At 30.8% G+C, this 18,679-nt stretch overlaps 1 protein-coding gene across 2 annotated transcripts in view; it reads left to right on the forward strand.

Moving 5' to 3' along the window:
* LOC143047678 (TPR repeat-containing protein DDB_G0287407-like) overlaps nt 1-15,576 on the forward strand; it is a 32,229-nt gene extending 16,653 nt beyond the window's left edge. For both annotated transcript variants that reach the window (XM_076220881.1, XM_076220890.1), the window contains exons 13-23: nt 1,791-1,978; nt 2,445-2,614; nt 3,296-3,467; nt 4,819-4,939; nt 5,474-5,602; nt 6,754-6,872; nt 7,585-7,717; nt 8,108-8,224; nt 9,286-9,429; nt 10,124-10,204; nt 10,496-15,576. In XM_076220881.1, the coding sequence (XP_076076996.1) occupies nt 1,791-1,978; nt 2,445-2,614; nt 3,296-3,467; nt 4,819-4,939; nt 5,474-5,602; nt 6,754-6,872; nt 7,585-7,717; nt 8,108-8,224; nt 9,286-9,429; nt 10,124-10,204; nt 10,496-11,293 (2,172 nt within the window). In that variant the 3' untranslated portion in view covers nt 11,294-15,576. The remainder of the gene's footprint in view (nt 1-1,790; nt 1,979-2,444; nt 2,615-3,295; nt 3,468-4,818; nt 4,940-5,473; nt 5,603-6,753; nt 6,873-7,584; nt 7,718-8,107; nt 8,225-9,285; nt 9,430-10,123; nt 10,205-10,495) is intronic.
* Nucleotides 15,577-18,679: the final 3,103 nt, after the last annotated feature.

Consider the following 18,679-nt stretch of genomic DNA (forward strand, 5'->3'; position numbering starts at 1 on the left):
ATTTACACCATCTGACGTGAAGTAAATCATTCATCAAAAGTACTCGACATGGGAGTAGAATTGGAACAACCCAAACAAATCATGATGTTGGTTGTTTACCAGCTGATATACATATATATTTGTATTTTACCACAGACTCAGAGTGTCTGAAGAACGTCATATTAGAATGAGGCTTATTAGGGCCCCGCCTTTAGGCGGGTCGCCCTATAGTGATCAGTCCGTAACACTTTAACTTTGTGTCCGCTCCATATCTAGAGAACCATTATGATTTCATACTTTATACTTTACATGTTTATTAACCACCACCAGAGGGCGTGTCATGATGTATGTACAACTACCTAGGTCAAAGGTCAAGGTAAAAAAACTTTGGTTTCAGTTGACAACCCTGTGTCCTGTGGTGAAGATCGTGTCCGCTCTATATCTTGAGAACCGTTATGATTTCAAAGTTTATACTTGACATGTATATGAACCAACACCAAAGGGTGTGTCATAATTTATGTGCAACTTCCTAGGTTAAAGGTCAAGGTCAAAAACTTTGGTTTCAGTTGACAACCCCATGTCCTCTGGTAAAGATCGTGTCCGCTCTATATCTTGAGAACCGTTATCATTTCAAAGTTTATACTTGACATGTTTATAAACCAACACCAAAGGGTGTGTCATAATTTATTTACAACTTCCTAGGTCAAAGGTCAAGGTCAAAAACTTTGATTTCAGTTGACAAACCCATGTCCTATGGTAAAGATATAATTTTTTAATGCACATTATTCACAGCGGGGCCCACAGAGATGTCTCCCATCTCAATGATATCTAGTTTTTTTATGAAATTGGTGACCCAAGTCAAATGTATCTGCATAACTACTCATGAAACACTCTTTACAGCCTTCAGAGTTCTGTATTAAAGATTGTTATTATTTTGAAAACTTTTTAATCACTAAAAATAGAAATAAGAAGGGTAGACTACAGGGAAAAATTCTTATCTTGTAAATCATAAAAGATGAAGAAATCTGACATGATCTTTCAGTATTTCAAGATTACTTACTTAAGTTACTATCTATTTGTACCAAAATTATCAGACAAATGGAATGTGTTGCTCTGAAATATAGCATTGCAAATTAGCTTTAGTTTTCACATTAATACATTTAGCATAAAACATAGAGTGGGGTGCTCATTTTCGCCACATCTTTCCATGTTTTCTACAGTTTATGTTCAGGTCTAAATGTTTTTGAAGTATACTGATATTTCTATATGAAGATAACTTCAAATGCAAAATATACTTAAGCTTGAAAACCGGTTTGTTTTAAGAAAATCATCTGAAAAGTTAGATTAAAGGGTGTTTGAAATTGCCGGATGTTTTGTCAATGGGGGACACATATTCGCCGTTTTTACACATCTATTTAAAACCAAATAACCGCAGCTTTTAACAATTTTTATCAAATCAATTGCATTATAGATGAATAGCAGACATTTCAAAGGTATAAAGAATTCAAAATTAGGGCATTCAGTCAAATATTTACTTAGAAATACTTCTTTGAAATCGTATTTTTTATTCAGGAAATTGTCCGAAAATCGTTGTCCGTTTTTCGGTCATTTTCGGTAGGAGTCGCAATTTTGTCTCAGTTTAAAAAAATATTATATTTGTTATACGGGTACATTTCTTCCATTTCAGCCATCCTTTGAAGTTTTTACACCTCAAAATCCTTAAACGGCGAAATTGTGTCCCCGGCGAAAATGAGCACCCCACTCTACAGGTTAGGTCAGTAAATTTATTATGATAACTGTTTCTCTTTCAGATTTTAGCAAAAGGTTGGTGCAAGAAATTTGACCAAGAATTAACGGGTACACAGTTGGATGCATTACTGTCAAAATCCTCCTCAGAAAACCTTTTGTGGTTGTCATTAGCTTGTGAAGAGATCAAATTGGTCTGTGACCTGGACCAAATCGATAAAAAAATTAATGACCTGCCAGAAGGTTTACCAAAGTAAGTAAACAAAACTATTGAATGATTTTAATTAAAGAAATCGATAGATAGTAAGAGAGAAAAAAATGATGAACTAGGTCATTACAGAGAGACAAGGAAAAAAGGAAGATGATAATTTAGAAACTGACAACAAAGAAATCACACTATTGGGTTACTTGAACTACTATATTATGTGTAGATGACCTCTGATGTTCCAGGAGAGTGAGATGTACCATTCCTACATGTAGTTACTTTTGTTTAAAATCAAGATATAGAACTTGAAAATGAAAATTATTCAATATTGCAAGATACTGAATATTTCTTTGACCATCTGTGATACAAATACAATAAAGTGCAAAAGATGCAAAATTTATATTTATCAATTAGATTTTTAGCAATTAGATTTTTAGCAATTTTTCAGAGTAAATCATTTCAAAGAACCAGTTAATGCAGTATCTGATGTAGACTTTTCTCCTTATAATTTCAGTTTATTTGAATACATGTTAATGAGACTGGAGAATGAATCAGGTAGTAACCTTGTCATAGGTACTCTATGTCTTTTGGAAGCTTCATTTGCTGGATTATATGAGCTTGAATTGAGACAGATATTAGGTCATGAAAACACATTGATGCCTCCATCACCATTTGATGAAAAAGGTATAGAAGATTTAATAACATCCATAAGTACTAATGTATTTAGTTATATCCAAAACATGTAGATGAAACATGATATTCATGCTTTTTTTTGTCATTTTGAGAATTGTTTAATTGTTATGGCCTTATAACAATGAAAGGGGTATCCATGCCTTTCAGCATTTGCCAGTCAAATGTTACAGCAATAAACTAGTCATGTGTTATAGCCTAAACCAGTCATACATTACACTCTAGACTATTCATAATTTACCAGTCATATGTTACAGCAATAAACTAGTCATGTGTTATAGCCTAAACCAGTCATACATTACACTCAAGACTATTCATAATTTACCAGTCATATGTTACAGCAATAAACTATTCATGTGTTATAGCCTAAACCAGTCATACATTACACTCTAGACTATTCATGTGTTATAGCCTAAACCAGTCATACATTACACTCTAGACTATTCATAATTTACAACATAAGCCATGAAATCAGATGGAATTGAATTAAGGCTCGAAAATAGTTTGATCTACAATAAAATTGTTATCCACAATTGTTCTTCACTAGAGAACTGAATAACCATTTCAAATTTTACTTAATTATATACATAATAGGATGAAAAGAATTAAAACTAATTGAAGTAATTTTAAGCTGACTACCAACTTAGATTGCTATTCTACTGATTGGTATTTTAGATGAAAAAGAATCATCTGAGAAAGAAGTTATTAAAGTTATGGATCCGGTTTCTTCAAGAAAATGGAATGCTATTATGAAAACATTACAGCCTTACTTACGCTATAATGGTGAAAGTAAAGAGGGCAGATTGGATTTCTATCATAGAGCACTCAGTAAAGCTGTTCGGAGAAGGTAACCTAAATATATTGTCATGCTAGTATTGATTGACTTTGGAAAATTATTATAGAATTCTTAACAGTGTGGACACCTGGTTTATAAATGTTATCTTGTCTGTCACAAAAATACAATATGTCAAGGGCCTTTTAATACTTCTTTACTAACATAAACTTTGTGATGTTACTGAATTGTTTTAAAATTGCTATTGAAATTATAACATAGGACCACAAGATTTGCAGGTTATTTTTAAGTTTTTGAGGTTTGAACAGATTTTGATAAAAGTTATCTATATTATTTCAGGCTTTCTCCTCTTCTGTGAGAAATCCAATATAATTTGCTATCTTATAATATATTCTTACTCTAAATGCTAACTAATGAATTTGTAGGAAATATTTGAGCGACTTCTACTAAGGCTTTGGTGTAGATAGTTGTGAGTGATCTATGCATATTGATTTTTGTTGATGACTAAGTGATCATTTCATTATATTTTTACATCTCTAATATTCTTTGTGATTGTTGTAATATACAATTGTTTCTGTAGGTATTTTGTGATTGTTGTTATACACAATTGTTTCTGTAGGTATTTTGTGATTGTTGTTATACACAATTGTTTCTGTAGGTATTTTGTGATTGTTGTTATACACAATTGTTTCTGTAGGTATTTTGTGATTGTTGTAATACACAATTGTTTCTGTAGGTATTTTGTGATTGTTGTAATACACAATTGTTTCTGTAGGTATTTTGTGATTGTTGTAATACACAATTGTTTCTGTAGGTATTTTGTGATTGTTATTATACACAATTGTTTCTGTAGGTATTTTGTGATTGTTGTTATACACAATTGTTTCTGTAGGTATTTTGTGATTGTTGTAATATACAATTGTTTCTGTAGGTTTTTTGTGATTGTTGTGATATACAATTGTTTCTGTAGGTATTTTGTGATTGTTGTAATATACAATTGTTTCTGTAGGTATTTTGTGATTGTTGTAATATACAATTGTTTCTGTAGGTATTTTGTGATTGTTGTAATGTTGTAATATACAATTGTTTCTGTAGGTATTTTGTGATTGTTGTAATATACAATTGTTTCTGTAGGTATTTTGTGATTGTTGTAATATACAATTGTTTCTGTAGGTATTTTGTGATTGTTGTAATATACAATTGTTTCTGTAGGTAATTTGTGATTGTTGTAATATACAATTGTTTCTGTAGGTATTGTGATTGTTGTAATATACAATTGTTTCTGTAGGTATTTTGTGATTGTTGTAATATACAATTGTTTCTGTAGGTATTTTGTGATTATTGTAATATACAATTGTTTCTGTAGGTATTTTGTGATTGTTGTAATATACAATTGTTTCTGTAGGTATTTTGTGAAGTCTGAAGATAAAGGAGCAGCAGAAGAGCATTCAGAGGAATACTATTGGTGGCATAAAAAGTTGGCCGAATCATTTGAACATTCACAAAATGATGAAAGATTTGTTGAGGTATGTGACTTTTTAAATTAATCTTAAAGAGCTTAATCAAGAGCAGTTATAAACTATTGACTCAAATGTTAAAATACATTTTGAATTTAAAAAGCAAGAAAGAAAAAACCTGGCAACTTTTAACATACATCAGTTGCTATAGTAATAACCCATACACTTTATCGCTATTTGATTACAATTACTAGACATCACACAGGTTCCTGTAAAATTTTGATGTCATAATACAAAATATCTGACACCACATGAGAAAAATGATTGTTGTATGATGTCAATATTTCAAGCAGGAAAGATTCTCAGATCAGCCAGGAATATCAATAAGGTTTATTGTAGGAGGAATTTACAACCAAAAATCTTGTTTTTCATCTACATATAAATCAGCCTTGAATACCCCAGGCAACTTCATTACCTGTTTTACGATGGCATTCAGCCTTCGTTAAATCATCTTCCGCCAGTCATAAGTTATCATGTTCAATTTCTGTAGTACTTTTTCTTTACCTTATTTACTTTAAAGTGATTGGCCTTTGATAATTTCAGGAATACTTGTACCAATTAGTGTGTACAGATGATACTTACAGACTGACTGAATGTCTATGTGATTGGAGAGTATTTGATAAACTTTACCATGAAGAGTATAGCTCTAAACTGCTGGAATATTGGAGAAAGGTAGGGAATAACCTACACTGTAATTTGTATACTGTTAAGTTTTTAGAATATTGTTGAAAGTTGGATACAAAATTTTGCCATTGAAACAGTTTATCTATTGACAAATATTAGGTTGATGCTTTACTGATTGTTCAATGAATTTTACAAATAAAGATATTAGGTCTAAATTGTTACAATATTGGAGAAAAATAGATGGTTCTTAGTTTTCTTTACAATAAACAATACAGTTCAAGTTTCATTGAATATTTTTTTGATAGACATAGGGATATGTCTTACCAATAAGAAGATAGCACCATCTGTTTAAATATATGTAGTAATTGTTTCAATATTTATAGATTATCGTTGATCATCTCAATGAGATTGATTTTTTTGCTTGAGCCGGTACGGCAAACGAGTTGAGATGACCAATGATAATCTGTTTATCGCTATTTTACCTATGACAACATTGTCAATTTCATGTCAAGTTCATTAGCAACGCTAGTAGTTTCTAGCCATAATTTTCCATCTCAAACAAGTAGTATGATATGAAAAATTATCACAAACATAGATCGACGGAAAAGTGCTCAAAATAGGGATAAATAATTATATGTGGTGAACCAACACCTGATTTGGTAGTTATCAAGTAGGATTAAAATCTGCTGGATACATTAAGGTATTCACAATAATCTTTCTTCAATTTAATAGACTATTTAACATTGAATTAATGTGTTATATCATTCTATGTATTTGGCCCAAAAACTTTACTCTTGTTGGCAAAATAATTTTACCTTAAAAAACAAATAAGTTTGCAGAAATAAAGAAAACAGTTAATTATGCAAGAAAAGTTTAGGAACATTTTTCACCTAAATTGCTCCAGTATTTAACAAACATCATTTGTGAATTTTTTTCCAGTAGTAAATGGTTCTCCAAGTTTTTCTCATTTCACCAGATGCTATTTTCCAGTTTGTGAATTCAAATTTGTAAGATTAATTTCAAATCTCAGTATTTTATGAACTGATAGAGTCTTAGATAAATAATGATGTTAATAAAAAAATAAGTGCTAGCACTTAACCATGCAACAGTAAAGTTTCTATTATTACTATATTAATAGCCAAATGCTTATATTACTAATGTTTTGCAAAAGTTAGTAAAGTAAATATTTATGTTTATAGGTAGGAAGTACTCATGTTATGATAAATAAATATGGTGAAGCATTACACGGACTAGAAGCCCATTCAGCACATAAAGAGGAAGCTGTATCTATACGCTATGAAAAAGTCTGCAGGGTCATGTATGTTACTTTATCTAGTTTGAAAGTCTTTTGGATTAACTGTACTTTTAAAGAAAACTATTTGAAAATCCCAACAGCAACCAAACAAATTGAAATGATAATGAGAGATACCTATAATGTCAAATGATGTACTTTGAAAATCCTAAGGATTAAAAATATTGCACTTTTCCTGTTTTTGTGTTTTAAAAGGTAATTTTATACTCAACAATAGACAAAGTATGGTTTACCATTAATGTTTGAAGAGGTTTTCTGGTACTTTGCATTGCAAATGGCAGTATGTTCAGCACAACAGCATGTGTTACTTCTTGTTTAATAATGATGTTAAATATATGATGTGATATATTTTATCTAGGCTAAGCATAATTTTATTGAATAAAAACTAATTTATTGTGAGAAATTAACTAGATTATTACGCAGCCAGCAATATATCAATACTGCCAGAAATGAATACTGCAATTAAACATTTAAAACAACTTGTAAGTATGATATTGAAGCAGCAGTTCCTCAGTGAAACCAAGGGCAGAAGGATTCTACAGGAATGTACATGACTTGGTATATTCTCTTTAATATACGAATACACTAAAAAAGTAAGAAAAAAATCTCAAAAATAAATTCTACAAAATGGACTAGAAAGGACTAATGTCACAAAACTAATATTTGTAAAACAAGCTGGTTAACAGTAACTAGATCTTTATTTGTGTATTACCAATAGAGTGCAGTGTGGGAAATACCATGATGCATTAGACCTGTTAAAAACAGCCATGAAGATTGAAGAGAAGGAACTTGGAGCTCGTCCACATAGAATGGTGGAGCTTTATGCCCTAATGGCTGAAATTTATGATGAGGTAATTTGCAAACGTTTATCACCAGAATCCTAAGACTGATGTTAGTCAGATATGAAATGGGTTTCTGTCATGATTATTTACTAACATTGTTATTTTAAAATGGTTTTAATCATTTCTGTCTGAATGTTCTGGTGTCAATGAAAAAAAAAACCATCTGCAGAAAACTTCTCCATTGTACATATGGGAAAATGGAATTTTCTTTACATATACAAATCTGACATGTTCTGTAGTTTCACCTGTAATGATTTATTCACCTTTTATTGTTCTTTTAGTTAATATGGAATGCAGAATCAAAAACTCATATGTATTGTTATGTTCATTGATGATCAACACACAAATATTTAATGTGATAACGAATGGTTAGTCTATGTGATAATTTTTATTTTGCAGAAATTAAAGTTAAATGATTTTGTATCTCCAAGCCAGTTACCAGACCTAAGGAAGACTATTCACTATGGAAAGAAATCAATAGCCATAAGGAAAACTCTACCTGGCACTTACCATAAAGTAAGAAATAAACAGATTTTGATATTAAAAGAAGGAAATGTGGTTTGATAACCAATGATTCAACTTTTCCTTAAAAGGTCACTAGTTATGAGATATAAAGAAAATCTAAAGTTTGATTTTTTTGGTTCAATCATTAATGAAAGTAAAATAATGAAATAATTATTTGCTTTTAGCAGCCATTATGGTTCAATTTTCTCAAATTAAGCTAAGAAACATTGATGATGAATTATTTACTTGCAAGTTATTAATTCAACCTCATTGAATCCATAATCATGTGAACTTCCATATTAGCTTAGCTAGAGATGGATAACGCATGAATTGTCAGTGTAAAGTTATGAATAGGAAAGGAATATCAACATTAAAATATAAATCATTTGATTGACTGATTTGATCCACAAAAAATCATTCTTTTACAGGTAAAAACGATAATTAACGTATATTTTTAATCTAAAATATGAAATTAAATGTACCTAGAAAAATCCAGTTGCACAAGTTCAATTTCTATATCACCTTATATGACCATTAGAGGTCTTTAGAGGTCAACTCGATAGTTAATTAGATGTTCTCAAGACTAAAATACACACGAAACAAAGCTACATTTTATCAAGCCCATGCCCTGTAAATTGTTTATCTTAGTCTTTTTATAATTTGGATAAATGAATTCCATGGTGTAAATCAAATATTAGAATTTGAGTCAGATCGGTGAACATGAATTTGACAGCAAGTGCCTTTTTAAAACCAAAAGCTACAAATAAGAAGTTGGTGCATTTTTTTAATCCGGGCAGTTCCAGAACATATGCGTGGCTTGTGCAGCACTATTTCAAGACCTTGACCATTCATAAGATAAAAAGTTTTATTAACAAATGATTATTTTTTTTAAATTCTAAGGAAAATACAACCACCAATATTCAATTAATTTGAATGCCTCTCATTCCGTCAAAAGGATACATTTTGGAACAGCCCTCACAAGATTATTTAGTAAAGGACTTTAATTTTCAAAAGCCTTTCTTATAATATGCAATCTAGCATTAACTTATAAAGTTGGATAACTTCTGTTTCAGTTTAAGCTTGGGATGAGTTTAATGAAGCTAGCATTTAACTTAGAAAGTTGGGAAGCATGTGGTGGAGGACCAGAACTGACTGGAACCTCAGCTTTAGAGGAAGGCAATAGATATATAGACAAAGCACTCAAAATATTTCAGGAGGTATGACTATAAGATTTTTGCTTTGCTTACAATTGGCGAGATTGGTGTAAACAATATTTTACTACCGGTATGAAATTAAATACATCTTGTACAATATAAACTTACATACACCTTTATGATTCAGAAACAAGCAACACATGCTTATATTAATCTTTCTGTTAAACTTTCAAACATGCCAGGCTGATAATTAAAAAATCCAGACATGTCAAACAATTTATGAATAGGTATATGTTTTTTTTCTTACAAACTGGGTCAATAACCAATTTAATTTTCAAATTTCTCTGTTTTGATTTTTAGTTCACCACAACAAAGTAATAGGGACCTTGATAATAGTTTTGTATCCTTTTCATGCTGAAGTTTGAATTCCCTTTAGTGAAAGTGATAAAGTGTCTGAATACACATGAAATATTTGTCACTAGAAATAATGAATATGTAATCAGCAATCAAAAGATCATTCTCATAATTTTTTTATCAATTTTCTGGGTAAAACGTTTATAAGACAAGACTAGATTACCTATGGTTTAAATCATGTTTTAAAAAGACTTTAATATGATACTAGTGTTTAACATATCTCTCAAATTGACAATGAAAAACTGAATAAATAAGTTGTTGGATTTTTGGAAAGTGAAGGTAACTCTGACTGTAGAAACAGATTCACTTAATAATGAAATAAGAAAGTGTATATATTTTTCAGTTAAACGACATGGGACATTACGCAGAAGCTTTAATGACTAAAGGTGTTCTTGCTAAGAGAGGAAGTATGGAACAGTTAAAGGTAAACCTCTATAGAATAGAGCAATTATTTTTATACAACTCAATTTCTAGGCAGAATTTTACCATTTTTACATTCTTATCTTTTAACTACATGAATTTATATAAAAATAGATAAATCTCAGTAGTGATTTCTGAATAGTTAGCTCAGTGTGCAAGTATATGCAACTTGTCTTTGCTTGTATTTTTTACTTTTATACATAGAAATTTTAATTTTAGCCACTTTTCTATTTGTATCTAAGAAACAAACAATGAATTAATTACCTTTGGCAGTTCTTATTTTCCTCTTTTTCAGTTGTATAATGAAGCAATGGACTTGTGTATGCAAATGTATGGAGAATATCATATTCTGATGTCAAGACTTTATATAAACATAGGTATTGTTTATGAGGATAACTGTGATTATAAAAAAGCTTATGAATATTTCAAGAAATGGGCTAGAATAAGTGAGGAAATTCTAGGACCTGATCATCCAAAGACAAAGCGTGCTAGAGGTGTGCTCAGAGAAAGTAGATACCAAAATATTGCAAGGAATTTAGATGAATGGGAAAGAACTGGCCATGATTCCTCACCTGGGGAAGAAAATGTTGATGAAACAGAAAGACGAGATTTAGAAAACTTTTACGATGATTCTTCTGACCAGAATGATATCAATTTAGTGGTCAGTGACTGTAACCAGAATCTGGTTTCGGTTGGCAATTTGCCAAATAATGAACAAGATGCATTAAATAGTGAAGAGGAAGTGTCGAATGGTTATTTTGAGGAAGCATCTTCACATGATGGGAGTAGCAGTAGTAGTGACAATGAAAGTGAGAATTCCGATCATGAAAATTTGTATGATGATTGTTTAGATGAGTATGCTGAACAGTATGCAATGATTAACCCAATAGATGACAATTTAATGAATGAATTAAATATAAATATAGATGATAATGACGATGTAGATGATGAAATTGAACAAATTACTTCACGTGAAAATTATGATAATGAAGCAGAGACAGACAATAGATATGCAATTTATGCTGGAGATAACAATAGTGAAAATGAATCTGATAATTGTTCTAATACCAGACAGAGAGTAAACCAGTTATGATTATTAGTTTGTCTTAATAAAATTAAGGTGGACTATTTTAGTATCATCTGTATTTATTCCTATTTTCTCAACATACACATCCAAACACATGTAACAGGGTCATTTAATTTTGCATGTAAATGTGACTTGTACTTAATTTATTTTTACATTTAAATCCAATCAAAACCAAATTTTTCTTAAAATTTTGATTAAATGAGGTGAAGTTTTACATCAAAGTCTAAATGTGTTTTGTGTATATAGATGCACCAGGTAGGGATGTCAACATGCATATACAATTTATAAGTAAAATAGTCCCCTGGTTACTTTGTTTACTAGTAAATGTTACCTTCAAAGCATTAAGAGTCCTAAATCATTGAAAATTTAATCTTCATCAACCATAAAAAGTAGTAAGATGTATTTTGAAATAATGAGAATATTACAGGTTTCTCTGACCTATTTTTATAAACATCCCTGATTCTAATTATAATGTTGTTTATTTCTCAGGTATTGTAAAATGTTGGATTATTTTCTTTTGCATTGAAATATATTAACTACCCTGGCATCAATAAGTGCTATATGTGATAGTAGTGCTACATATTTAGAATATTCTATATTAATAATTTAAATTATTAATGATGACATCATGACTATGTAAACTTTTGTTAATGTTTGTGTCATTTTGGTCTTTTGTGGATAGTTGTCTCATTGGCAATCATACCACATCTTCTTTTTTATATTTGTAAATTTTAGATGATCTATCATGCTTTTAGTTTACATTGTTGTAGGCATATAGGGTTAAATCAGTGTCATTCTAAATGGCTGAACTAGAAAAATCTTGCCAGTGTTTAAATATGTAACAACATAAGGCTCCAGTTACAAAGGTTTTGTTAGGCAGGACCCTTTCAAACTTCTTCATAACAAAATTTAACAGAAAAGGAATTAAGATCAAATTCAAATACTTTCTTACTAATAAATCCTTCAATTTTCATGTATATTAACTGAACATTCTACGTATATTCCCCTTTAGAACATACACTGGGGTTAATTTCTCATGGCCTTTTTAAACTCATTGTTCTGTTAATATGATTCTTTTATGCACATTCTGACAACAATATGACATTACATTTGAGCATATCATTATATTTTCGATTGTGAAGTAAAAGTCTTATATGGTATGGTATTATTTGTTATGATTGTATGGTCAACTAGTATTGAATGGAAGTTAGAAAGAACCATGAGATGAATCACAACTTTGACATCTTTCTTATAAATAATTGTATGGTCCCTGCAGGTGCTTGATATTTATGGACTTTTCCTATGTATTTTCTGAGTTTTGTTTCCATACTTTGCCTCAATTTTTTTATTTTTTATAAATCTTTACATTACTATCACAATGATTATATATAATAAGTTGATTACCAAGGAAGCTTGAATAAATATGAAATATACAAATATAGCCAAAATAATGTGAAATTGTTGATATTTCTTCTTTAATTTTTGCAAAATTCCCCAATTTGAAAAGAAAGAAAATGAATATTTATGAATAACCTTGTCCTGCTGAATACAGTCCTTCCAGAATTTAATAATAAAAGTAAACTTCAGAAATATCATGGTTAAATGACTGATTTATTTGTTAACTTGTTGGGATTTCTAATATCAGTTTTATATGTGAACACTATATGTGAACACCTTTCTCTGCTTGGAATAACTTACTGTCTTTACCCATTCTATTTTTGATTCTTGGTATCTTAATATGGGACTTTGGCAGATAGCAGTCTTGTATATTTTTTAATCATAATTATTTATTGGAGTATTTATTAAAAATGTTGAGCCTTGGTAATGTTGGTATTAATATAAGTGTATTTTTATGGAAATCTCCACAAGCTAGTCAATTTTAAAAACCTGCATGATCTCGTGTTGACTTGTAATTATGTTTTATCTACTCTAAACAAAGTTGTATGTATTTGTATAATCCTATAAAAAATTACACCTCCCCTTTGATTTGATCTCACAGAAGTTAGGTATACTTCCCTCCTTTAAGAGTAGACTAGTCCAACAGATGAAAAATCTATCTGTCTGTAGGACTACTTTGAAAGGAGGGTAGTATACCTAACCTAATAATGACTTCACGGTTCAGCTAGCAAGCAAGGTAACCAAGCATAATTCCTTTACCTGCACACTCAATGCATTTTGCTGTAATATTATAGATCAGGGATGTTTTCAGATTTTTATACGACCCCAAAAAAATTTTGGGTTCGTATAATGATATGATGTCGTAGTCTGCGTCGTCGTCCGAAGACACTTTGGTTTCTGGATAATATCTTTAGTTTAAGTAAATAGATCTTAATGAAATTTTTTTCAGAAGGTTCAATACCACAAAAGGAAGGTTGGGATTTATTTTGGGGATGATGGTCCAAACCGTTTAGGAATTAGGGGCCCAAAAGGGGCCAAAACAAGCATTTTTCTAGTTTCAGGATAATAACTTGTTAACCAGTATTTGAATTGCTCTGAAAGTATACTGCAATGTTTAAAATCACAAGTAGGAGGTTTGGATTCATTTAAGGGGTTATGGGGCCAAAGTTTAGGAATTAAGGGCCAAAAAGGGGCCAAAACAAGCATTTTTCTAGTTTCCAGACAATACCTTGTGTGTAATTGCATGGATCTCTCTGAAATTGTACCACAATGTACCATATAACAAAGGGGAGGCTGGGAATAAGTTTTGGGTTAATTGCCCAAAATATGTAGGAATTAAGGGCCAAAAAGGGCCAAAAAGAAGCATGTTTCTAGTTTCCAAACAATCATGACAATGACTTGTGTTTAAGTGTATGGATCTCTCTGAAATCGTACTACAAGGTTCAATATTACAAAGGAAAGCATTGGATTGAGTTTAAGGGTTATTGCTCCAAGGGGGGTTTCAATAAATTGGGGGGATCTCAGTTTACCATTTTTTTAAGGGATAATTTTTTTTTTTCAACATTTTTCAAATTTCAAATTTTGAAAAGTTTCATTAAGAAATATTCAATTGCACAATAGTGTGCAATAGATGTGTTAGATCTTGAACCACATTAATTTTGTGGCAAAAACCTATATTATGTCAAAAATTTGATCACAATCAAAATTCAGACAGTATCAAGCTTGAATATTGTGACCAAATTTGCCCCAACTGTTCAGGGTTCGACCACTGGGGTCATATAAAGCTGCGCCCTGCAGAGCACCTGGTTGTTATGGTCAAAGGAATATAAAAGAAGACATAAAGATGGCAAGAGAAAAAAATCATTAAATGGAATATTATATGAAACTAATTTGATGTTCTATAAACTAGAACCAAATCTTTACATGATGCTAGGTAGTGGTGCTGTTGTCCTTTGTGTCTATTCTTCTGTGTTACATGTATATCAACAAACAAAATGAACTAATTTTATTGAAATTGATCATACCATTTAAAAGTGTAAAATAAGATATCACTAAATCGACAAGTAGGCAAGTTAGCATGAATTAATTCACCATGTACGTCAAAAAGGTCAGGCATTCACTCTAATAATAACAGGTATTATAAGTATCAATTCAACATGTATCCAAATTTCCTTTAAATATCCATTTTAATCACAATATATTTTGAAATCATACAAACTTTTAGTTTTATAAGTTATTCTTTTCATTATGAAGTGCCAAAGAATGTAAACTAATGTACCCAGTATTCCGTACTGATGTTAGTTATGTTATCCAATATATGTATTCTAGTAGAAGGACCTTCCTTGTGTTTATGCTTTAAGTCACATCCAGTCTTCTTTAAATATTACCATAAAGTTTTTTGCTCAATTTTGGATTGTTTTTGCAAGTTCAATTGCCATGGTCAAGGGGTTTATCTAAATATTTCATTTGTGCGGTTCCTATATAACAATAAGCAGTAAAAGTTTACAATAAAGACAACAAGAATTGATTTAAGCATTAGTATTCAATTGTCTGATAAAACTCTTTGTTTTTCAATTATTGAGTACTTTAAGTGCAAGTTTAATTGACATAACCATTCAAAGGCAATTGGTTGTTTCAAAATTTGGATTGTGTAAGGTTTTTTTTACATTATCAAAATTTCTTAAACAATTGGTCATAAAGCTGTAATTTTTATACAAAATGTTACCCATTGTTGCCATTACACTATTAGAGAAGTAGGATTATATTTGATGAGATAAAACCCTTGATTCCAATTTTTTTTTGTCCCTCTATGATACTAATACATTTATAAAACTGAAAGTGCTGAATGATGTATTACATGTATTTGTTTTTATTAAATGCTTATAAAGATAGATTGAAGTTTATTATAAATCTGGTGAACCAATGTTTAGTTTGTGTTGATGGAAGATACTTGGTAATTTATTTTATGGTAGGAGAGTAATAATCGATAACCAGTAAATTCAAAAAATAAAATAGGGGACATACCGATCACGATGCTATCAAATCTCTAGGCTTTTCAGGTGCTTCTTCAAATCAAAATATTCTCCTCTGTATTTGATGACTGGAGGGGTATAGTTTCTGGATGGAATCTGCTGCTATGCTAAGTAAACTCGCTACTATATAGTTCATCATTCCCAAACATACAAAGGATCATGCATGACCAGTTGGATGAATGGTTACATTAACTGTCTTTTAAAGTTTGATGCTACTGCTAGTGGATTTTTTATTCCCCGAGAGGATCAACAGCCGAGTAGTCAGCACTTCTGTGTTGACATGAATTATTATTGATATGGTCATACCGGAGCACATGAGATCCCTTCTGTTTTGGTCGGATTCGTGTTTCTTAATTTTTGGTTGTCTATGTTGTGTCTTGTGTACTATTACATGTCTGTTTGTCTTTTGTTTTAGCCATGGCGTTTTCAGTTTATTTGATCTATGAGTTTGAATGTACCGCTGGTATCATTTCCTCTTTCATAATTATAAATTAACGGTAAAAACAAGTCTTTTCTACCTCAGGAGTATATTACCTTTGCTGTATTTGGCAAAACATTTAGGAATTTTTGGTCCTCAATGCCGTCTACAACTTCGTACTTTATTTGACCCTTTTTAACTTTTGTTTTTATTCGAGCGTCACTGATGAGGCTTTTGTTAACGAAATGTGCGTCTGTCGTAAATACAAAATTTCAATCCTGGTTTCTACGAAGAGTGTATTAAATGAATTTTCCGAATTTTCCGATATTGTTTAAACAAAGCATTTCCTAGGCAAGAACGAGAAAAAAGAAGATATAAGGATAATATCTACCAAACCTATTATCAACTTGTCTTAACCTATTTAAGATATATACCCAGACAAGTATATATACAAACCAGCATCATCTTAGAGTAGTAAATATCTGTTTTGGACATGTTTCATGGTCCCTGCTTACAGTGTATAAATTTGCTTTGCCTGTGTCGGAGGTGACTTAATATAAATGAACATTAAATTTAACGAGATTCGTGCCTTTTGCTTTTCTTGTTTTGCCTTCTTTAGGAACTGGGTTGGAATTTGATTCTCAGTTTCTTATATTTTATTCATCATGACAGAATTGTATATTCTATGTGCAATTGGTAATATATTAAGTCGGGAGTTTTCCTTACACAATTTACTAAAACTTTACTTTATTCTTTATTAGATCAAATATTCTTATTAAGAATTTTGCCTGAATCTATAGAATTCAGTAAAACGGGGTATTACATCTTAATTTAAACGATGCTGTAAAGTATTATGTTGTATATGAATCCCGATCCTCTAAGTTGAGTTTTTATAACGTATTGACACTAAATCCGATGAATATGTTATGATTGATACTCTATTTAGAGTGGTAATTATTTATTTATCAATTCTTTGACTTTAAACACGGTTTCAGTAACAAGTAGTTCTCAAATTTCGATTGTATGTTTTTCTTTTTTCAAGTTAGGTGGGGTCTTTTTCTTTGTATCAATGTATAGAGTTAAACCATTTCCATATCATTTTCAGTTTGTTCTTGTGTTGTGGTGGTATTACATTCTCTGAAATTAGTTCTTACAAATCTTTCGATTTTTTTACCGTTCCATTGTTAAATTGAAATGGTGACATACGCTATAGAGATATTACTTTGGGATACCATACGGCATATTGTGTTTATAGGGAACAAAAAGATAAAACATGCTACACCGAGGAACAAGTGACCTGTTTGCTGGAGTTTCTTATTTATAATATATTTGTTGACTGGGGGTAGTTTTTTCAACAAATTCTCGGAATGCTTTTGGGAACAAACTAAGCCTCTCCTTGCCGATCTCTTTTTTTCATGTGAGTTCCTTCATCCACGTGTCAAAAACAAAAAGATCAAACAAAGCCTGTTCATTTAATGGTACATTCATATATATATTGATGATATTCTTTCCATTAACAGTTGATACTTTTCTGATTGGGTTCCATAAATATATCTTCCAGAACTATGACAAACGAGATTATTTCCCCCACCTTAGTAGCTATATGCAAACTTCACTTGCATATGGGATATATATTTCCTAACTGATTCGGTATTCCAGAGCTTGCAGCTGCTACTCAGACTTTGTAAAACGTCACCAGTGTCTGAGCAGAAGTTGACGAACCAGGGGTCTGTCAAAGAACGTCTTTTCCTTTTTCAAAAAAAAAAAATCTTCGAAAGGTACAAAGACCTTGTTGATAAATATTCCACACCTTCCGATATAATACACGATGGTCTTGAAATAGACAATAAAAGTCTATTAACTTGACATATCAACGATATAAGGATGAGACTATGCCGAGCTTTTTCCCGGCTACGGGCCGAATCCTAATACTGTTGATATGTCAAGTCAATACACTATTATTGTCTTTATACTACAATCTAGAAAAAAAAAACATTTATAGTTGTTGTTGATTGTGTTATTGTTATTTATTTATTTAAATATTGGTGAAAAATCCCCCTTTAAAAAGGCCTCATATTTCTCATTATTGCGCTATGGTAAATTATTGAATTTTGTCTTTCATTTTTGCTTATGTACTTGCCTATATGCCTTTTTTGTTTCTCTGTTGAATTATTTGGTTTTTGTTTTACAGTGATTAAGATTGTAACACGATGTCTACTGCTGTACCCCTATTTTTGACATTTTTACCTATTATGTCTACTTTTTTTGTTCACACATCGTTGTCAATATAAATGAATTTTATGTGACTGTCATACAATCGAGAGATTTAGCTAGTTATAAAACCAGGTTTAATCAACCATTTTCTAATTAAGAAAATGTCTGTACCATGTCAGGAATATAACGATTGTTATCCATTTGTTTGATGTGTTTGGGCTTTTGATTTTGTTATTTTCTTTATTCCAACAGATGTTCGATGCGACTTGTTATTCCTCTCATAACTTTGTTATACCGAACAAAAAAAAAATCAAAAAAAAATATGCATAT

This window comes from Mytilus galloprovincialis, chromosome 1, assembly GCF_965363235.1.
Source record: "Mytilus galloprovincialis chromosome 1, xbMytGall1.hap1.1, whole genome shotgun sequence".
Taxonomy (NCBI): domain Eukaryota; kingdom Metazoa; phylum Mollusca; class Bivalvia; order Mytilida; family Mytilidae; genus Mytilus; species Mytilus galloprovincialis.